This window comes from Lepidochelys olivacea (assembly GCF_965140295.1).
Source record: "Lepidochelys olivacea isolate rLepOli2 genome assembly, chromosome: 23".
Taxonomy (NCBI): domain Eukaryota; kingdom Metazoa; phylum Chordata; order Testudines; family Cheloniidae; genus Lepidochelys; species Lepidochelys olivacea.
The window spans coordinates 2,913,356-2,935,375 of NC_140433.1; the positions used below are offsets into that span (position 1 = coordinate 2,913,356).

The following is a 22,020-nucleotide window of genomic DNA, read 5'->3' on the forward strand; positions in this document are numbered from 1 at the left end:
GGGGCACTCCACTTGACACCGGCTGCCAACTAGACATGGAGCCATTGATCACTACCCGTTGAGCCCGACAATCTAGCCAACTTTCTACCCACCTTATAGTGCATTCATCCAGCCCGTACTTCAACTTGCTGACAAGAATACTGTGGGAGACCGTGTCAAAAGCTTTGCTAAAGTCAAGAAACAATACATCCACTGCTTTCCCTTCATCCACAGAACCAGTAATCTCATCATAGAAGGCGATTAGATTTGTCAGGCATGACCTTCCCTTGGTGAATCCATGCTGACTGTTCCTGATCACTTTCCTCTCATGTAAGTGCTTCAGGATTGATTCTTTGAGGACCTGCTCCATGATTTTTCCGGGGACTGAAGTGAGGCCGACTGGCCTGTAGTTCCCAGGATCCTCCTCCTTCCCTTTTTTAAAGATTGGCACTACATTAGCCTTTTTCCAGTGATCGGGGACTTCCCCCGTTCGCCACGAGTTTTCAAAGATAATGGCCAATGGCTCTGCAATCACAGCCACCAGTTCCTTTAGCACTCTTGGATGCAACTCATCCGGCCCCGTGGACTTGTGCACGTCCAGCTTTTCTAAATAGTCCCTAACCACCTCTTTCTCCACAGAGGGCTGGCCATCTATTCCCCATGTTGTGATGCCCAGCGCAGCAGTCTGAAAGCTGACCTTGTTAGTGAAGACAGAGTCGAAAAAAGCATTGAATACATTAGCTTTTTCCACATCCTCTGTCACTAGGTTGCCTCCCTCATTCATTAATGGGCCCACACTTTCCTTGGCTTTCTTCTTGTTGCCAACATACCTGAAGAAACCCTTCTTGTTACTCTCAACATCTCTCGCTAGCTGCAGCTCCAGGTGCGATTTGGCCCTCCTGATTTCATTCCTACATGCCCGAGCTATATTTTTATACTCTTCCCTGGTCATATGTCCAACCTTCCACTTCTTGTAAGCTTCTTTTTTATGTTTAAGATCCGCTAGGATTTCACCGTTAAGCCAAGCTGGTCGCCTGCCATACTTACTATTCTTTCGACACATCGGGATGGTTTGTCCCTGTAACCTCAACAGGGATTCCTTGAAATACAGCCAGCTCTCCTGTAGCCGAATCATTCATGTGTTTTGTAGGCATCATGGCTTCCTTGAAATGTATTCTGGATTTGAATGGTTCTCTTCGTTAGGAATTGATTTGCCCATAGTAGCAGATATTGATCTAATCTGTTGTATAGTCTAGGGAAGAGCTGAGGATCCTTACGAGGGCTATTTTATGCAAAGAGTAGCTGCTTGCATCTTGACTGCCTATCAGTTTTGACGAAGTTTTACTCAGCTAAAGGCAGAATGGCATAGCTGTACCTAATCAGTAAATTACCTCATCCACAGGCACTCTGATGACTGATGTTTTAAGGCTCATAGATTGAGACTAGAGGTGACCTTTGTGACATCTCGTCCGACCTGCGTAACACAGGCCATAGAACAGGGGTGGGCAAACTACTGCCCGGGGGCAGCATCCGGCCCTTCAGACGTTTTAATCTGCCCCTCGAGCTCCTGCTGGGGAACAGGGTCTGGGGCTTGTCCAACTCTGGCGCTCCAGCTGGGGAGTGGGGTCGGGCTTGCCCCGCTCCGCACGGCTCCTGAAAGCAGTGGCATGTACCTGCTCCAGCTTCTATGTGGAGGGGCAGCCAGGGGGCTCCACACATTGCCCCTGCCCCACACGCTGCCCCTGCAGCTCCCATTGGCCAGGAACCACGGCCAATGGGAGCTGCAGAGGCAGCACCTGCGGACAGGGCAGTGCACAGAGCTGCCTGGCCGCACCTCTGCTTAGGAGCTAGAGGGGGGATATGCCGCTGCTTCCGGGAGCTACTTGAGGTAAGTACTGCCTGGAGCCTGCACCCCTGAGCCGCCCAGCCCAGATTCCCCTCCAAACCCCTGCATCCCAGCGCAGAGCACCCTCCTATACTCCAAACCCCTCATCCCCAGCCCAACCCCAGAGCCCGTACCCCCGGCCGAAGCCCTTTCTCCTGTCTCCCACACCCCAACCGCCTGTCCCAGCCCAGAGCCCCCTCCCACACCCTGAACTCCTCATTTCTGGCCCCACCACAGAGCCCGCTCCCCCAGCCAGAGCCCTCACTCCCTCCTGCACCCCAGCCCCCAATTTCGTGAGCATTCATGGCCCGCCATACAATTTCCATACCCAGATGTGGCCCTCGGGGCAAAAAGTTTGCCCACCCTTGCCGTAGAACTTCCCTATAATAATTCCTAGTGCAGATCTAGGATTCTGGGCAAACATTTTCCACATGCTGCATAAGTTTGTCAGCGCTAGATCCTGTTCAGCTATAGGATGTGATTATTAAAGATCAGGATTAACTTGGTTCGTAAAGTGTGAAACTTTTATAGGCTGGAAGCATTAACCTTGTTAGCCAATGTTTGAAAAACACACACTGGATACGTATTCCATCTGGACTGAAATTTTTCTATTAAAGTCTGAAGTTGAGTGTATTAGCTAGCACTTCTCCCAGGCGCTCCCTGGGAGGGTGTAATGTGTGAAATTCTAGCCTGGCCAGTGTTTTTTATTGTTCTTTGTCTGATCCCAATCTTTAGGAGCACAGCTGGCATGTTCGTGGCATCAGCTGGTATTTATTAGCTTCTCGTAGCATGCGGTGGTTTTTCCAATGTTCTTGTGTGTCGTGCTCTTAATTCCAGTCCCAAGTTTGAGGTGGCAACTGATGTGTGCTGCATCATGAGCATGTCTAATATGTTTAAGTGGTACCCAGCAGTGTGAGGAGAAGCATACAGCCTAGAATCCAGACTGCTTATCACTTATGTTTTGTTGCTAAAGGGAATCAAACTTCTGATGTCTAGTCTTTTTGGCAATTCATTTCCCCAGCTCTGTTTTCCTCTCCCCATCCTCCTATAGACCCTCTTCACTATTTCTGTTGATGTCTGGCTTTCAACTCCTCCTCTTGGACTCTTTCTGTGCTGCCTACAAGGTACTTGATCTCTTGACTTTCCTTCTTTGCATCCACGTATGCCACTCTCCTACCTAATACACAAGGGAATTTCACCTTACCCCACCTGCCTCACAGATGAGGAAGGGGCAGAAGGAAGGCGTGTGTACGGTACGGAAGGCTGCAGTGAAATCAGTCAGCAAACGGGAATCAGTCAAAGAGAAATGATTGTTAAACACGTGGATGCTTATGGCTCAGTGCCGTAGTTCTGGGAAGACCCAAACCCAAAATGCAGCTGCTGAAATGCTGTGGAACACTACCCAGGCAGTGATTTGACAAATAGCTAATTCTGGAGCTAAATCCTGAGTTCGTTAATTATTAGGAGTCAACGGGTGTTGAATAAGGAGTGGAATACACAAAGTGGAGGGATTCTGACACTACTACAAACACACTTACTTGGCAAAATACTAATTTACGAACTCTGCGTTAGTCCAGCCAGTTAACACTCCAAGTAAGAATGCAGCAATCTGGTCTTGTACTGTTGGCGGGTGCAACTGACCATGTGCTCCATTCTTATAAACCAGAGAGCCAGGTGCGGTGCCTAGGGGAAGATATGGGATGCTGGGGAGGGGTTCTGGGAGCAGCAGTGGGAAGGTGCCAAGTCAGAGACTTTCATAATTGGTATAGGCTGGCGCCAGAGTCTTGCAGTGATGGGCAGATCCTCACTCTGGTAGCTAGCTAGCTGCTTTCACAAGGCCATGGGGATGGGTGGCCTTGGAGATACAGGCACATGAGGAGCAGTCATGAGATCTAGGTCTTTCTCCTTGCTTTGCCCCAGACTCAGTGGCATGTCACTTCCATTTCCCAATCTGTAAAATGGGGGCATGCCTACCTGACTGGGGTGCTGTGGAAATGCACATTAATGTGCAGAGGGCTTAATCTTCCCCCTCAAGGCAGTGGAGGGGCTCTGGCCAATAGCCATTCAGATATCACCTGCTTATGCTGAGCTTGGAAAAAGCTTTGATCAGTTGGATCCAACCGAGCCCGAAGACCCAAGCGCTGTTGGAGGTTCCCAGGGCAGCTCAGGAAGCGGGCACATCTGTAACATGGCACCTACTTTCCAGTTAGTCCCACTAGCACAGGCAATGCCGGTCTGGGAGCCGGAGCCACGGGAGCCTCCCTGGTGGGTGAGTTGCGCTGTCATGGCAAGTTATGCAAGGGGCATCCTCTAGCTGATGAAGCCTCAGGGTAAATCTTCCACATGACATGGCAAGTGCGGATTAAACCTGCCAGCAAGCCCTTCTGAGGGGACTGGTCTAGCTTCCGAGTGGCTTTCCTTTCCTCTCTGTGGGGGCTGGACAGATCGTAACACTGCTGGCTTCTCCTTTCATGCATTGTCCTTGCAGCTCTGCTGCAAATGGGTCTAAAATCTCCCCCTCCTCCCCTTTTGCCTCCCCCCAGGCTGAGACAGCAGCAAACCGGATTTGCAAAGTGCTGGCTGTGAACCAGGAGAACGAGCACCTGATGGAGGACTATGAGAAATTGGCATCTGATGTGAGTCCCCCTGCCTTCTGATTACTCTCCTGTGTGGAGAGGAGCTCTGAGCTGGAGGCCGACAGGGATCCTGGTGGTTTATTGTGGAGGGTGGCCTACACGTCTGGGATGTGAGAGAGCAGGGATGTCAATAGCCGGAGAGACATGGCTCCATGGCATATTCTGTGTCAGTTGGTACATTCCCCAGCATGACTGCGACTTCCCCATTGAAGGGCCAATGACAGGTATGTTGCTGCTGCTCCTCACGTCCTACTTAACCAGTGTCTGCTCGCCCCGCAGCTGCTGGAGTGGATTAAACGCACTATCCCCTGGCTGGAGGACCGGGTCCCACAGAAGACCATTCAAGAGATGCAGCAAAAACTGGAAGATTTCCGTGACTACAGGCGTGTCCATAAGCCTCCCAAAGTGCAGGAGAAGTGTCAGCTGGAGATAAACTTCAACACCTTGCAGACTAAACTCCGGCTGAGCAACAGGCCTGCCTTCATGCCTTCGGAGGGCAAGATGGTCTCGGTGAGTAATGGTGTTTGTCTGAAGCAATGAGGCACTGAGGGGGAAGGGTAAAGCAGAGTGAGGCCTTTACCACAGTGGAGTGAGCAGAACTGAATTTGGCAGAGATGAAGAGGGAGCGGTCTGTACCGAAAGCTGACTTGAGTCTGCTTACTAGCTCCTATTAACAGTCCAGAAGCAACTTCCTCTTGGGTGACCTGCTTATGGGGTACTGCAGCCAAATGTTGGATGCCTTGTGGGTGGTCCCTCCGTACTCTGCACGCTTCCTGGCAGTGCTAACACGAGTGTCTGGAGGAGAAGGACTTGTGTGCTCATGCTGGAAGATTGAGGGCCAAATCCAAATCTCTCTCACACCTACAAAACCCTGCTTGGGTGTGCATGGGTGTAAGTGAGGGTCGTCAGCAGTCAGCTTCTCCCTTCATGTGCATTGGCTACTATTTCAGAGCCTAGTGTCTCCTCAAGGCCTGCAGTGTAACCGACCTTACTGCATACTCCTTGCCTATGCCCAATGTAACAAAGAGTACGTCGGCACAGCAGAAACTGTGTGTGGATGGGTCAGCCTACCCGAGCTAGCGTGAATCCCGCAAGCATGGCTAACGGCCGTGAAGACAGCACAGCTTGGGCTGCAGGCCAAGTAGAACAATCCCAGCATATACCCGACTGCCAACTCTGCTCGCTCTGAAACCTGCAGGGCTGTGGCCTCGCTCTCCTTGTTATCTGTGCTAGTCGGTTTCTGGCAAGCTCAAGTGGGCTAGCTCTGGCACTGTTTTGACCATGTAGTCGTACCCTAAGCCAGTGGTTCTCAACCAGGGGTCCAGGGCCCTCTGGGGTCCGTGAGCAGGTTTCAGGGGGGCTGCCAAGCAGGGCCAGCGTTAGAGTCACTGGGCCCAGGGCGGAAAGCCGAAGCCCCACCACATGAGACTGAAACCCCTGGGGCTGAAGCCTGAGCAATGAGGGCCCCTGTGGTGTGGGGCCCTAGGCTACTGCCCTGCTTGCTAACGCCAGCCCTGGCTTTTATATGCAGAAAACCAGTTCATGGGCACGATGGGCCATGGAGTTTTTGTAGCATGAAGGGGTGGCCTCAGAAAGAAAGGTTGAGAACCCTTGCCCTAAGCAGTGAGGTCTCAGTCCCGTTTCTCAGCTGTATGTGCCAGAGATGCACATGCTTTTTTGTTCCTGGTAGCAAATATTGTGTGGCATGTAGCTTCCCCCAATGACTGGTGTTGCTGGTCTGCCAGTCTCCCAAGGGTTAGTTATTACATATACACATGCATATGGCATGGCAAACGCTAATGTTATAACGGAGATGGTGTTAACATCCAGTATGGGAAAGGGAAAACCTGATGATGTCACCCTGGAAGTATGGGCCATTCATAGATTCTGAGGCCAGAAAGGAACCATTGTGATCATCTAGTCTTACCCCCTTGTATTACACAGGCCAGAGAACTGTCCCAAAATAATTCCTAGAGCAGATCTGTTAGGAAAACACCCCATCTTGATCTAAAAATTGTCAGTGATGGTTAATTACTTGTACTGTTAAAAATGTACATCTTATTTCCAGTTTGAATTTGTCCAGCTTCAACTTCCAGCCATTGGACTGTTAGATCTTTCTCTGCTAGATTGAAGAGCCCATTAAATATTTGTTCCCCAAATATGTTCCCTGTCATGTTGTGATTCCCCTTAGGTGCTTCATAATCTTGCTGGCAGTCTGACACAGCCCTTTCTTGCTCTAAACGCCTTGTTTCCTATACTCCCCCTCCCCCCCACAGGACATTAATAATGGCTGGCAGCACTTGGAACAGGCGGAGAAAGGCTATGAAGAGTGGCTGCTGAATGAGATCAGGAGGCTAGAGCGACTGGACCACTTGGCTGAGAAGTTCAGACAGAAAGCCTCCATCCACGAGTCCTGGACAGAAGGTAGTCACTTCTTTCTGAGGCCAGAGACGGGCTGAGGGCGAGCTAGATCTGGCAAAGGAATCCTTTTAAAGCAGGCTGAATGGCTGAGAACAGTTGCTCCTCTGGCTCTGATAGCATGGCCCAAGAGACGGAGGCCTGAACCCCAGCAGGCGTTGGGAGCTCTGAATTCTGATTCTGCGCTATTGACTCTGTCACTCTTTGAGCAAGTCACTTGGCACTCAGTCCTCCATTTCTGGAATAGGGAAACTGATCCTTGGCTACCTTTTGGTAGTATTGGGATCTGGAGATGAAATGGCCCAAGGAATGGTATTAGCTGCATTAGCAAGTCACTTTGTGCCTTCCAGCTGTCAGCATTATGGAGCCGTTGTACTGTACTGCAGCTTGGCCGTGTTTCCAAACTACTCTCTGGGCATTGGGTGTGTGTGCGTGGGACTAGTTTAAGAATAGAAGCTACTGCTCTGTACTCAAGTCCTCACCGCAGGCAAGGCCAGGAAAACACTTGTCCTGTGTTTTGAACTCTGAATGAGCACTCCAGGTGTGGTTGGACCCCGGATTAAAGCAGACAGGTTCCCCGAATGCATAGGCAGTGCTATTCTTGACAGCTTCGTCATTTTGTGCAGGCGTTTTCAGATGGGACCAGGTGAAGTTTAGACACTGGCAGAAGCTTTACTTTCAGCTGAAGCTGTCTGTTTAAATGGTCCCCTAGCCAGTCCCGTAAGCAAATGCAGGCAGGTTAGCAGTCTTCCTCTTCCTCAGAGGCTGTGCCCTTTGACGCAGTCACTGTGGCTTGTTTACGGTTTGCTCGGGCTTTTTTGTCTCCCCTCCCTAGCCAGATGGCTAAACGTGACTGCTAACCCTCCGAGCCTTCCAATATGGCAGCTGCATCTGATTCCATAGAAAATACAGTAATCCCCTCTCCATACTAGAAGGAATGTTCTCATCGCCCAGGCTGGGAGAATACCACACGGAGCATTAAGGGGAGAAAGGGGCTTGCTCTGTCTTTGGGAGCGGTGCTTGCAGCAACTCAATCTGGTTTTGCTTTTTCCTTCTTAAAAACGTGATTGCAATAACTGAATTCGTAGAACGGATCCATATGGTCCCTTTGGGCAAAGATGGGGGGGATTCTGGAGTGGTGAGGAACAGGACTGATGCATCAGGCAGGAAGCCTGCTTTTTGGAGAGGTGACTGATGAGAGGGTGTAGGATAGCTGAAATGCTGCTTTGACGGTGTGGCAGTTAAACAGTAGTGTTGTGCCAAAGTGGTATCTGACTGGCACTGAAGCTTCCTGTAAGTTGCTATTAAACTCCACCTCCCCTGGAGAAGCTGACATGGGCGGGGGCAGACAAGCTACTAAATGATTTAGGCTCTGTTTCTCTGGAGAAACTGCCCTCCATGATGACTAACTTGCCCCTTGGTCCTCAGCAGTGTGAAGTGGTTTTCCGTTACCTATAGTAACTTTCCTTATTGTGACCTTGCTGCGTCCTGCCAGTACACAGGAGCTCAAGTCCACCAGTCCTCCCCCCACACTAGTCCCTGACTGCTTGGACAACGGAGACCCTAGTCCTTTAGTGCCTAACGTTCCCTCATCCTAAAACAACTTCATGTGCTCTGCACAGCACTGCTGAAATGCAGCCAGCTCTGGGGTTGAGGGCAGCAGCGAGGTGCTCAGCATGCTGCAGATCCCTTCTAGTATCTGGTAGATCTGTGGTTTAAAACAGCCATTCCTCTCTACGGATTGGTGACAGGGCTCAAGTGAAAGCTGGCAGTTTGGGTGGGGAGGAGTAAATGGAAAAAGTTCCCATTATATTTCCCTCACTTTGTCATCTATTTGGGGCGGGGTGGGGGGGAGAGAGAATGTGAGCCAGGAGAAAATTTAGGATCCTCTCTTCTGCCAGTCAAATGTAGACTGGCTGGGGCTACTGCAAGTCTCCAAAACCTGGCTGTTGAGAAGGCACATGGTGTCCGTCAGTTTGTCTGATGGCTCAAGCTTCCAACAAGCCAGCTGTCTCCTCCACAGCTGAGCTTATATTTGGTCTTGTCCTTTGTCACCATCCCGGGTGAGGGCCCAGGAGGTGTTTATCAGCCTCACTACAGATTCCTGATCAGCAGCTGTATAGCCCGTTTTGCTGCAGCAAAGATACGGGACTAGTCAGTTACCAGCCACACCCTGCTACCGCATCCATCAAAGCGGAGACCAAGGAGCTAAGTTACCAGGGAGGTACGGAGTCCTCGAATTGCAGCTCTAAGGGGGATGGTTCTTTGAAGTCCACAAGCTGTTGAGCTTGGTGCTAGAAATGCCATTTTAAGATCCCACCTTGACTCCAGAATAAAGCTGTCAGTGCTCAGTAGTGTTTGGGGAGCTGAGAATATAATTCCATTCGTGTCTCCAGACTCTGCCTAAAGTCCTTGGTCCCTGTGTAAAGATCCTTGCAGTACCCCGTAGATTGTGTGTCCCCTTCCTTAATGCAGTGTTGTATGCTGGAAGCAGGAGAAGGGAGAGAAGTAACATGTCCCTTTGGAAGACAGGAGATCTAGATGCCTATTCTTATGACTAGGGCCTGATACTGTGCTCTCTGGAAACAGTCAAGCTCTGAAAATGGGGCACTGTTTGGAGGGTAGGTGCCCCTCCTTCTGGGATCAGAGGAGGACAGTAACTTGACTTATTAGCTAGTAAATTATGTTGGTATTGCCTGGAAGCCTCAGCCAAGACCAGGACCCCATTGTGCTCATTGCTGTACATGCACATCGTGAGATAATCCCTACCCCTAAGAGCTTAGTCTAAATAGGCAGGATGGATAAATGGGGTTGGGGGAAAGTGGGGCGTGGAGAGGGTCTTGATTTGGTCCTGGGCACCCAGAAAGTCAGTGGCAGAGCCAAGAATCAAACTCGGGATTCAAGTCCCCGCTGTGCCCTCACCACTGGAGGCACTGCTTCTCCTGCAGATGCTGGTTACGCTGATAAGCAGTTCTGTGCAGCTACTTCCTGCCTGCCTCTGCAGAGAACGGTCTGGGAGCCATTAGCAGAACGCAGACGGTAGCCACTGCCAGAGGGCCCAGGCCGGCTGCTGGCAGCACCTCCCGAGCAGAACATCTTGGGGAACAGCTGACTGGAACCAAAAGGCATTTCAAGCTGAACAGACTCGGCACTCCCAACTCAAATAGCTTTCAGATTAACACAGAAACACCAATTATGTGGTAGGTTGCCAACAAACGTGGCTTGCTAGCCAGACCCTGATGCTGGAGGGGGATGGAAGCTTGCCTTGCAGAGCAGGCTCTCTCTCCAGCTCCAAAATGTGCCAGGAGGAATAAAGAGCATTAAGAATATGTAATCAGCACCATTGTCTTAGTTCCTGGCACTTTAATTACACCCCAGTCTGATTCGTCCTTGTGCAAGAAGGCAATTTGGAGTACACTTCCTGTGTCTGGCTTCATGCTGCAGGCTTCTCTTTGACAGGGGCTATGGAAGGAGGGGCATGTTGCAAAGCTCCCCCAGGAACTGAGGGTTTCAGCTCCTTCTAGTGGCCGTGGGTGTGTCTTTTCCTAAGCACTGAACTGCAGCGTCCCCATGAGCACAAGCAGAAACTAACCAAAGTGAGGCAGGGCTGTCCCCGTCTCCCCGTGTTAGTGACCCTTCATCTTCATTCCCTCGCCTCGCCGTCGCTGCACTGCAGGACTCCTTTCGTGCCGATCCCCTTCGTTTGGGGCCAACCTGCACTTAGCTGACTTCCTGGCCAGTCTCCCAATCGTTTGTACATCACTCTGTTATCTTGTGTTGCATCTGTCAAAGCTGTAAGCTTTTCAGAGCAGGGGCCATAACCCTGCGGGGCTGCTTCTGCTCCGTTAATATCCTGCAGTGGCCCTGCCCTAAAACATGTGAGCACTTCATCGTGCAAGCCGAGAGGGTGGGGCTAGAGTACGTAGGGACAAAATCTGTTCAGGCCAAGGCAGTGCAGGTGGCGGGATGCTCTGTCAGTCCTAGGGCCAGCTGAACCAGGGAAGGAAGGGGTGCGGTGGGAAACTGCCACTCTCCCAGCCTCTTCTGCAAGGTCCTCATCCTGAAGATGGAAGTGGGAGGCAAAATTATTCCTCCTCCTGGTGTCTGATGACGGGCTGCTCCACGTCTCATTAAAATGATGCAGTGCGTCTGGGCGGCAGACCTGCCTCTGAAACCCTGCTGCCGCATCCCTCCCTCCCGCACCAGGGAATCGGCTCAGCACGTTCCTGATGTCTTTTGAACAGCACGTGCTGCTGCTTGTTTAATACCTACCCTGTTCCCCCGTGTGTATCTTCTGTGCTGCAGTGTGGATCTGGGGTGTAACGGGCTCTGTTCCTCTCCATCCCCCAGGGAAAGAAGCCATGCTGAGGCAGAAGGACTATGAAACCGCCACCCTGTCAGACATCAAAGCCCTAATCAGGAAGCACGAGGCCTTCGAGAGCGACCTGGCAGCTCACCAGGACCGTGTGGAGCAGATCGCTGCCATTGCACAGGAACTCAAGTATGCCAGCCTTTCTCCCCTGGTATTCCACTGCGGGGACGTCAGAGACCCTGCCCCCTTTGGCCTAATCCTCAGGGTATTTAGGCTCCTAACTTCCACTGATTCCCCGAAGGTTGGGGGCCTAAACACCTCTGAGGATTTGGGCCTCAGTACCTAGCCTTCCTTACTCCTAAAACTGTCAGCACAGCGCCATCAAGCTACAGTGTAGCCACCTCAGGGTGGAAGACAACAGTACCCTGCAGACAGGGCACAAAGACAAACCCCAGCTTGGTGTCCTGTGGGGGGTTTGTCCAGATAGAGCTGTCGGGCTGTCACATCGATCTCACCACAAAAAACACACACACAGTCCAGTGCATGGATCTTATTCTGCCTGTCCCACCCCAATCTATTCTGCTCCACTTCCCCCTTTGTTGATCCTAGAGTGTGATCTTAGTTCACTCAGTGTTGTCCTGAGAGCCTTTGTGCTCCAAACAGGCCGCCTGTACCCCATCTGCAGCAATTCTGGCTCAGGCTTTCAAGCCCTCTTGGTTGTTTGCTGTGTACCCATCTTACACTGGCACAACATTGACACGAGCATACTCTCCTGCAGCGAGGGGCTGGGACAAAGAGACACTATATGATATTTTTGGCGGAGTTAAAATAGTTTTTTTAGGCTTTGTCATGATCTTTTTTTCCAAGAGGACCTGGCTTTTGCAACTGGACTGTTGGGAGCACCTCTGTTTGAATGGGGTTCTAATAGGGTTTTTCTCCCCAAAATACACACAGTACCCCCATTGTTCTCTCCCTGTCCCCTCCCCCTCTGTAAGAATGCAGTTATTGTAAGAGATTCCACGGAGCTGCGGTCTCTTTTTCCAGCCAGATAAACTTGCACACAATTAGTACACTGAGAGTCGAAGTTGTGAATGGAGCCCTTATTCCAGCGGCCTGAGTGGCAGAGAACCTGGAAACGGAGCTGTGTGGCTTGGAGCATTACTTAATGGAGAGAGCCCTCCCAGTGCACAGCCCACAGAGTGGGGAGAGCGCAGAGGCGGCTCTGTGTCCTGGAGCACAGTCTGTTCCCATGCATGTTGGGCTCCTTGGACAAGCCACTGGGCCGCCTTCCGTAACTCCCAGCTCATTGGAAAGTGGGAGCACTCTGGAGTGACTTGCAGTCCTCCTGCCCTTTCAGCTGGGCTTTAGTCACTCTCTCGGGTGCTTTTAAAGACAAAGCTCTCACTGCTAGCTCTGCCACCATCCCTCTGTCTCCAGGACATTCCACTCCCCGTTTCTCTCAGCTTTAATCTCTCCTCCGGCCCTGCCTTTGAAGCATCCTGGACATGCAGCAACTTGTAACCTTCCAGGAGCACTTTTCAAACTTAATGTATGGGGCGGGTTGAGTCTGTACCATCATGGGGGCAGGGCACAGCCCTGGCTAACTCCTCTGTGGGGAGTTGGGGGACTTTGAACCAGCAAAGCTGCTAGGTTGTCATGCAGGTTAACCTCCCCTTTACTAACTGGCCATGCTGAAAGCGGCTGCCTCCGAAGAGCAGTCACTGGGTATGTCTACACCGCACACCCGCTCACGGCAGGGTGTAGAACACGTACACTGGGTAGAAATAGCAGCGTAGATGTGCGCCGTTGCTTAGGCCATGTTCCCAGTGTGGCTCTCTCCACGCCCAAGCTGTGTCTCCTGTCTACACTGCTGTTTTTTAGCAGTCTCCTGCTGCTTCCCTGCCAGAGAGAGGCTCCAGCAGAAAGACAGCGGAGAAAGGCTTCGGCAGCTCTCTGCTGCTGCCTCCCCCAGCCAGAGCCCTTCATTGCTGCGTGTAGCTACACATCGCCGTGTGGACGCAGCCTGCTCTTCCCCGTGGTGTGTGGCTACTCGTATCCTACGTGCTACTGCCAGTGTAGTCTGGGCCACTGTGGTGGGATCTCTTTGAGAGAGGAGGGTGGTATTAGCTGGTGGGGTTGCTGCCTTTGCCGTCCTTAGACACACCCATGCAACGTTCTCCCAGATTCCCCAGCCAACTAGGTTTTGCAGTGCCCTGACTGGGAGGCTGGAGTTGGAGAGGAGCCAAGCCATACAAAGGTCTATGAAAGAATGAGACACTGGGGAATGTCAAACTATTTTAGCATGGAAATTACTGCACTTTATGCAGCCCCACATCAATTCTGATCTGTACTTGGCCATGTCGAGTCACTTAATACCTGTGTCCTTCCCCCTCCATCCCAGTGAGCTGGATTACTACGACTCTCCCAGCGTGAACGCTCGGTGCCAGAAGATCTGTGACCAGTGGGATGCTCTGGGATCCCTGACCCACAGTAGGAGAGAAGCCCTTGAGGTAAGCAAATCTCTGCCATGTGCTGGCTCTGTGCTCAACATCCCAGAGGCAGAGGAGGAGGAAATGGTGCTACTGAGGCCTCCTGGCGGGAAATTCATCTGTATCTGTTCCTAACTTAGCTGTGCCCTGTGTGTCACCCCTGCAGAAAACAGAGAAACAGCTGGAGACCATTGACCAGCTGCACCTGGAATACGCCAAGAGGGCAGCGCCGTTCAACAACTGGATGGAGAGTGCCATGGAAGACCTTCAGGACATGTTCATTGTCCACACCATAGAGGAGATTGAGGTAGGAGAGGCCTGGTGTGTCGTGGATGAGCTGGTGGTCCAGTGAAAGCAGAGATGCTGCACTCTGCAGTTTTCTCCCCAAGTCTAGAAGGCTGGTCTGTCTGGCTGTGCAGAGCATGTGCTCCTTTTTGGAGAGGCACTTTGGGGTTTTGTTGCTACTCGGTTTCACTACCAGGTTCTCGGGCATTAGCCTCATGCTGCTGCAGTTAGGTTGGGTTGCTGGAATCCAGAGCATCTGTTCTCATTGAAAAGGGATTCAGACATTTGAGCTTGGGTAAAATCTTCTCGCCCAAAGTTTCTGTTGGTCCCAAACTCCCAGATCCGTGTGAAATGCAAGATCAGCGCTTCACCGGGCGGCAGGGGCTCACTGCACCAGGTGGGGTTGGGTTCACGAAAATTCTCTCTCCATCTTCTTGGTTTTCAGCAGTTTGTCTAACTGGGATCCTGTGTCTTCCAGGGCCTGATTGCTGCTCACGCTCAGTTCAAATCCACCCTGCCGGATGCTGACAAAGAGCGCGAGGCCATCCTGGGCATTCAGAACGAGGCTCAGCGGATTGCGGACTACAACAACATCAAGCTGCCTGGGAACAACCCATACACTTCGGTTACCCCGCAGATCATCAACTCCAAGTGGGAAAGGGTGGGTGCATGCTGCACGGTGATAGCAAGCCCATGCTCTGCTGCCAGGGTTGCCTGGCAATGCCCAGATTTACAATCCGCTGTTGACATAAATGGGCCGTTATTGGCTTTTTTGTAAGAGATTGCAGGTGTCCCAGGCTGCCTGTTTGGAAATGGCCCTGCAGCCGCCTTAGAAAAGTGACCAAATAAAACAGACTTCTGGGGATGTCCAAGGAATTCAGGCTAAAATTGACCCCCCAGCTTGATCCTTCTCACATGGGGAGTGCTATGGACATTCACCCTCAGATGGTTCCTCTAAAACGTCCTATCCCACTTGCTGGCGGCGAGGGCTGCCATAGCATGGCTCTTCGGTGCTTATCGTGGCCGATCTAGAAGCAGCAATACCCTTGCTGTGGAGCAGCAGTTTTCCATCCGCGGTCTGAGGACCGCAGTGCTGGGGTGACTTGCACTGCTGGCTCTGCATTTGAGACCCCCGATGCGTGTCTAACGCTGCTGTGCCATGCACGCAATGGCTGTTGTGGCCATTCGGATCGTGGCTGCAAGCAGGGAGGTAGGTGTGACTGGGAACAGCAGAGGTGCCCATGAAGCTTTGCTGCGGAGCAGTGGGCAGGTTGGGAGCAGGTGCTTTGTCAGGATCTTATTGCACAATTCAAACAGTTGCCCCGTGAGTGGCATTTCACATGCTTCGTGTGGTGACTGCCTGGCCTTCAGTGGCTGTTACAGCTGAACTTCTCCCTGCTGCCAGTCTCTCCTCTCCTGCCAAGTGAAACTTGGCTCCACGGGGCTGTCAAGAGCCCAAGGCCTGGGCACATCCCTAGGCCAGGCAGGCACTTGGCACATGCTGCTTCACCAGCACTGACCAGTGCAGAGATGGATCAGTTCCATGGGCGTTCCTTGTTCCTCACAGGTTCAGCAGCTGGTGCCAAAGAGGGACCATGCTCTGCAAGATGAGCAGAGCAAGCAGCAGTCCAATGAGCACTTGCGTCGGCAGTTTGCCAGCCAGGCCAACATCGTTGGGCCCTGGATACAGACCAAAATGGAGGTAGGAGCTCAGTTTGCAAGAACTGCTTCCAGCTGCGGGGCAACCAGAAACTCCAGCCTCCATTCCTGAGTGTGGGCTTATTGGGTCATTCCTGCTCCAGCCAACACTTGAACTCCAGAATGACCCAGCTGATCATCCATTTTCATCCTCTCAGCATTAGAGTTAGTGCCACCTAGTGACCAAACAGCTGCATTCAGAACCATTGTCACCCTGCTGGAGCAAACTGTACTGACCGTGTCCACCTGCCTCTGGTGGGATCCGGCTGCAGAGAAAGCTAAAACTTCCCTTTTCACTGCAGATAGCCAGTTCTGTGCTGCCTCAGCCCAACTGTGCTAGGAAGAAATTTCCCTGCTTGCGATAGCGATGTCCTCAAGCACAGCTGCTTTCCCTTATACTGCACTTTTAGGGCACGCCTATTCCAGTATAAAATGGGTGTGTATTTCAAGCACTCTAGCTATTCCAGAATGAGAGCCCAACCTGGGGTTATTTCATGATAGCTATTGTGGTTGATTTCCCCATAAAGCGAAGCCCTAAACCTGACCTGGGTTGGCTCTTTTTATACTTCAGTCCCCTAAACTCCCATTAGTGTCTTGAGGCGCCATATAAATGCAAGTTATTTCCTGGCCTTACAGTGCCCTGAGAAGGGGCAGTATATGCAACTGGCACCTTACTCGATAATCAGCTCCCTGTAGTCTGTGTGTGTACAAACAAGTTCATATTCCCGTGAGTCCTGCAGAGGCAGCCCATCTATGAGTGAACTGGATTTTCTTCCTGTTCTATCAGCTGGATTGCTTCCTGATTTCCAGTCACACACCTCTGCGTGCTCCTTGAAGGCAGGAGGGCTGCACAGGTGCCATGGAGGGCAGAATTAGGCCTGCAAGCCCTTTAGTATGAGAGCAGGAAGGAACCCAGCTTGGTTCTCGGGGGACACCAGGCTGAGTCTGCAGGAATGGCCCAAAAAGGGCGTTGCTGAGTACACCATGGAGCAGAGCTCAGCGATGGAGAATGACCGGCTGGTTTCCTCCCCAGGAAATAGGGCGCATCTCCATCGAGATGAATGGCACGCTGGAGGACCAACTGAATCACCTCAAGCAGTATGAGCAGAGCATCGTGGACTACAAGCCCAACATCGACCTGCTAGAGCAGCAGCACCAGCTCATCCAGGAGGCACTGATCTTCGATAACAAGCACACCAACTACACCATGGAGGTAGGGTCAGTGCCTAGCCTGCAGCCAGAGCACCCTGCACAGCTAGCCTGTCGCCGGAGGGGAGGGATAGCTCTGGTTTGAGCATTGGCCTCTTAAACCCAAGGTTGAGAGTTCAATCCTGGAGGGGGCCATTTTGGGATCTGGGACAAAAATTGGGGATTGGTCCTGCTTTGAGCAGGGGGTTGGACTAGATGACCTCCTGAGGTCCCTTCCAACCCTGATATTCTATGATTCTGTGATCATGGTAGTGGTTTGTTAGCTCGCAGTCGGTGTTAGGTGCTGTTGTCCTGCCACAGTAACCATCACTCAGGTAAAGCCCTCAGCAGTCTTCATTAAAGATCCCACAATTTTTTTCCCCCAAGGGTCAGGGTGTAAACCCAGATCAAGTTTGGGTGACTGCCTTCTGCCGGCAGTTGTGCATCAATCCAATATTCTCCTTCCCGTCTGTGTGATCTTTATAAGTTGCATATCAGTTTAAGTGTCAAAGGCTCCATATAAATGCAAAGTATCTGCATTAACCTGGCACATCAGGTGCTCCTGGCTAGAGGGAGGATCTTTTTTTAGGCATTGGAGGCAGTGTACAACTTGCGTCCATCACTGCCAGCAGGAGTCGGCCCTTTTAGAGCTGTATAACTGCTGCCTGTTTGAAGAGGCTCCCAACTTCTCTGGGGTATTGTCAAGTCTCCTGGAGCTAGGTGCCCTATTAACTGCCTCTCTCCTGGTGACCTCAGCATATTCGTGTTGGCTGGGAGCAGCTCCTCACCACCATCGCCCGCACCATCAACGAAGTGGAGAACCAGATCCTAACCCGCGATGCCAAGGGAATCAGCCAGGAGCAGATGCAGGAATTCCGGGCTTCCTTCAACCACTTCGACAAGGTAGCCAAGGGCCCCTCACACGTGGCTCTCAGCTGGGCATGGGGCCAAAGGCAACTAGGGTGCTAATGCTGGTGATAGCTGCAGGATTTGGTGTCACCTCCTCCCCCCTTACATGCTAGCCTAGTGCTTGCTTTTCTCCATGTTGTCCCAGGAAAAAGAACAGACCCCTCCCACGTACTCACTGACCACCTCTATTACTTCAGCAGGAAGGAAGGTTAGATGGGGGGGAGGGGTTGTTTTAAAAAAAAAAATGGAAAAAAATTAACTGCTTTCTAGCAGAGGGGGAGTCCCAGCTGTGCAGGAGAGATGGAGCCATGGGCAGCTGTTCTTCCATGAAAGAGAAAAGTGGGAGGTGCCATTGGCTTGGAAGGGAGGCCGGGAAGAGAACTGTCCCACATAAAATACCCTTCATCCTCTCAAATCAGAGTCATGGCGCCAGCTTTAATTGCTCCAGCAGCTGATTCAGCCCCTACCCACTCCAGCCAGACTCTGATTTTGGAGGTGCCCTGGTACAAGTGAAGGAGACTTGTTCATAAGGAAGTGGCTTTAGAGTTTTCCTCCCCGGGAGCCTGGCGTATTACGAGAGCTCCAATTTTCAATGTCGCAATAGCGCCTAAATCTGCTTTCCAGAAGTGACTTTAGGAGCATGAGCCCAACTGAGTTTCAATGAGACTTAGGTTCCTAAGCCACCTGGGCACTTTTGAAACCGTTCTCCCAGATTCCATGGCTGATGGATCCATCCCAGCACTGCTGCTGTCTCCTGAGGGTTTAGCTCTCGTTGGGCCCCTGTCAGTACAGGTGTGCACTGCAGAGCCACCTGGGTCAGAGCTCAGGATGAGAGCGAGCGTTGGAGCTCGTTGAGCATTTTATACATTGCTTTCATAGCTGAAGTTCCTTGATGAAGTGCTAGCTTTTGGCATGTGGCTGCTCCATCCTGGGGTAGGCCTGTCTTGGGCATAATGCCTAGGATGTAGCGCGCTCCTTCTGCACGGGGCAGGCTGCATCCGGGGTTACAAATTAGAATCAAGTTCGGTCTTAAACTCCTTCCCTCCTGAAGCAAAGAGTTGATTTCAGTTCAACTAATGGCGTATTTTTTCCCTTCTCCCCGCCCCTCTCATGTGCATGTTGTTCCTCCCCACCCCAATGTGCATGCCATCGTCTCTGTGAATCCCGGTGCGGCCACCACGCCACGCTCTGACCCCCCTCCATCCTGCATGTTGTGTGGTTCCCCGACGGCAGGACCACGGCGGTACCCTGGGACCTGAGGAGTTCAAAGCCTGCCTCATCAGTTTGGGATACGATGTGGAAAATGACAGACAGGTACCAAGCGTCATTACTGCACAGCCTGCCGCTGATAATTCAATTAACATGATCTCCTTTCTCTCTTCCTTCACCACATTCTTCGCTCCTCTCCTCCTGCGCTCCTCCACCCATTTGTTTGTGTTCAATTCTGGCATTCAATCTCCACTACATCGCCTGGTCACATGCGGCAATTTCCACTATGCCTCCTTAATTAAACTTCTCTCTGCCTCTCTCTCCCTCCATGGGGCCCTTTCTTCTCTCCCCACTCCCCTATCTTCGTGTCTTTGCATGCACCGTCCATCTGCCCCTCTCGGGGCTGGCCCACTCCTCCTCTGTCATGCCCTCGGAATAGAAGCGCACAGGAAGCATGGACACAGATGACTTCCGAGCTCTCCTTATCTCCACAGGATACAGCCTGGTATGCTATCCACTAACTTGTTCCCTTCTCTCTCTCTGATCTTCTCTTATGGCGTGATCCTCAAGCCGTGCTCTTGCCGAAATGTGGCGCTGAATCACTCAGCGGTGACCGACCTGCTTCCGGGGGCATTGTCTGTTAAAAGGCAGTTCTGCTGAGAGGTGGTTGCGTGACCAAAGGCCCTGCTCCCTGGGTCTCCCACGCTCATCTGCAGAAATAAGTTTTCACTGCTCTGCAACTACTGTAGAGCCAACCTGGAGCCTCCCACTGCCTTGCGCAGCGCGATGCTCCGCAGCGAAGCTTCCTGTCGAGAGATCTGTTTCCTAGTGCCTAATGGCTAGGCAGCAGTTCTGCAGAAAAGGACCTAGGGGTGACAGTGGACGAGAAGCTGGATATGAGTCAGCAGTGTGCCCTTGTTGCCAAGAAGGCCAATGGCATTTTGGGATGTATAAGTAGGGGCATAGCGAGCAGATCGAGGGACGTGATCGTTCCCCTCTATTCGACATTGGTGAGGCCTCATCTGGAGTACTGTGTCCAGTTTTGGGCCCCACACTTCAAGAAGGATGTGGATAAATTGGAGAGAGTCCAGCGAAGGGCAACAAAAATGATTAGGGGACTGGAACACATGAGTTATGAGGAGAGGCTGAGGGAGCTGGGATTGTTTAGCCTGCAGAAGAGAAGAATGAGGGGGGATTTGATAGCTGCTTTCAACTACCTGAAAGGGGGTTCCAAAGAGGATGGCTCTAGACTGTTCTCGATGGTAGCAGATGACAGAACGAGGAGTAATGGTCTCAAGTTGCAGTGGGGGAGGTTTAGATTGGATATTAGGAAAAATTTTTTCACTAAGAGGGTGGTGAAACACTGGAATGCGTTACCTAGGGAGGTGGTAGAATCTCCTTCCTTAGAGGTTTTTAAGGTCAGGCTTGACAAAGCCCTGGCTGGGATGATTTAACTGGGAATTGGTCCTGCTTTGAGCAGGGGGTTGGACTAGATGACCTTCTGGGGTCCCTTCCAACCCTGAGATTCTATGATTCTATGATGTACAAGGCGGAGCCCAGCTAGGTTTTCAGATCCCAGGTGGAGCTGGCAGCATCCCCAAGTTCGGAAGATCCTCTCGTAAATTGAGCTGCTTTGCTCAGGGAATGAACACGAGAGCCCACGCTGCAGCTTAGTCACGCTCTGATCGAGCTGGGTTTAAGGCATCTGTGCTGGGGAGAATTTATGCTTCCACCTTCCTGTGCATTGAGGATAGAACTGCCCCTCCCAGTCATGCGTGCTGTGCAGCAGGTCCTGGCCAAACTTCGGCCGTCTCATTAGATGGGTGGTAAGTCCTGGTCCCTGGGGTGCAGGCCCAGCTGAGCCCCTCTGCCAAAGTGGGATCAGCTAAGATCTCCTGTGTACAGTCGTCAAGGATCTGCCCCCTGGCAAGCTGCATAACACATCCATTGCTTCTGCCTCTGTTAGCTGGTGTGCTCTAGTGTGGAGTAGAGAATCGCGGTGGCATCTAAGTGTCCCCTAGTGCCTCTATGAAGAAGGGGGTATAGCCAGAGAAAGTTGCGAGGCCTGTAAAAGCAGACTGCAGACAGGCATGTGCTTCCCAGTGCTAGTTGAGGGGGTGGAGGCCAAATGATTCCAGCTGTAAAAGGAGCTGGGGTGCAGATAGCGACTCTCCGGTCGTTCTACGCCTGGAAAGATGAATGCCGTTGGAGCTGGTCTTGCTGCCCAGGCATAGGAGCTCTATGGGCTGCGGGAGGCCGAAAGATCTCCATCCTCGAGGGTCTGCTGTTTACGTCCCCACTGGGTGTGTTCGGCGTCACCCTTTCAAGTACCACACCTGCAGCTGTACCTGAGCTGGTCTCTGAATGTCCATTAAAGCTTCTCCTCCCACCCGTGCAGGGAGACGCCGAGTTCAACCGTATAATGAGTGTTGTGGATCCCAACAACAGCGGGATTGTGACCTTCCAGGCCTTCATAGACTTCATGTCCCGAGAGACGACTGACACGGACACGGCTGACCAGGTCATCGCCTCCTTCAAGGTCCTGGCAGGAGACAAGGTGAGCTGTGGCCGCGGGAGACAGCTGGGGGTGTTTGCTCCGCGCATGTGCTCTGAGCCCTGGCCTTTCTGCTGCTCTGCTGAGGCCAGCGCTGGAGTGGGCGAGCAGAGGGGTGGGGACCCTTGTATCTTTGAGGGGGTGCAGAAGCTAAGCTGGGGCAGGGAAGACATCTGGCAGCCCCTAAACCCTCGCCTCGGAAGCTAAACTGAGCAGCAACAGGTGCCTAGTAACAAGCCTCTCACTGCCATCCCCAGCATAGCTTAAGACATCGGGCATTGGGAGAGACCTGCGTGCTCGCCTACACAGCCCACTGGGAATTCCCATGAGCCTGGGTGAATTTCCAAATCTAGCGTCTGCTGTGCTCATTTACCCACACACTTCAATGCAGCCATCTCTATCCCAGCATGGGTGTTTAGGTGGGGACAGAGGAGCAATGCCTCCGGGAAGGGTTTGTG

At 52.0% G+C, this 22,020-nt stretch overlaps 1 protein-coding gene across 2 annotated transcripts in view; it reads left to right on the plus strand.

Annotated features, from left to right (window-relative positions):
* Nucleotides 1–22,020, plus strand: part of ACTN4 (actinin alpha 4) — an 80,003-nt gene that overhangs the window by 54,524 nt on the left and 3,459 nt on the right. For both annotated transcript variants that reach the window (XM_084612346.1, XM_084612347.1), the window contains exons 9-20: nt 4,408–4,500; nt 4,780–5,010; nt 6,777–6,924; nt 11,269–11,419; nt 13,632–13,740; nt 13,886–14,026; nt 14,483–14,665; nt 15,572–15,706; nt 16,736–16,915; nt 17,647–17,793; nt 19,033–19,113; nt 21,407–21,565. In XM_084612346.1, the coding sequence (XP_084468472.1) occupies nt 4,408–4,500; nt 4,780–5,010; nt 6,777–6,924; nt 11,269–11,419; nt 13,632–13,740; nt 13,886–14,026; nt 14,483–14,665; nt 15,572–15,706; nt 16,736–16,915; nt 17,647–17,793; nt 19,033–19,113; nt 21,407–21,565 (1,758 nt within the window). The remainder of the gene's footprint in view (nt 1–4,407; nt 4,501–4,779; nt 5,011–6,776; nt 6,925–11,268; nt 11,420–13,631; nt 13,741–13,885; nt 14,027–14,482; nt 14,666–15,571; nt 15,707–16,735; nt 16,916–17,646; nt 17,794–19,032; nt 19,114–21,406; nt 21,566–22,020) is intronic.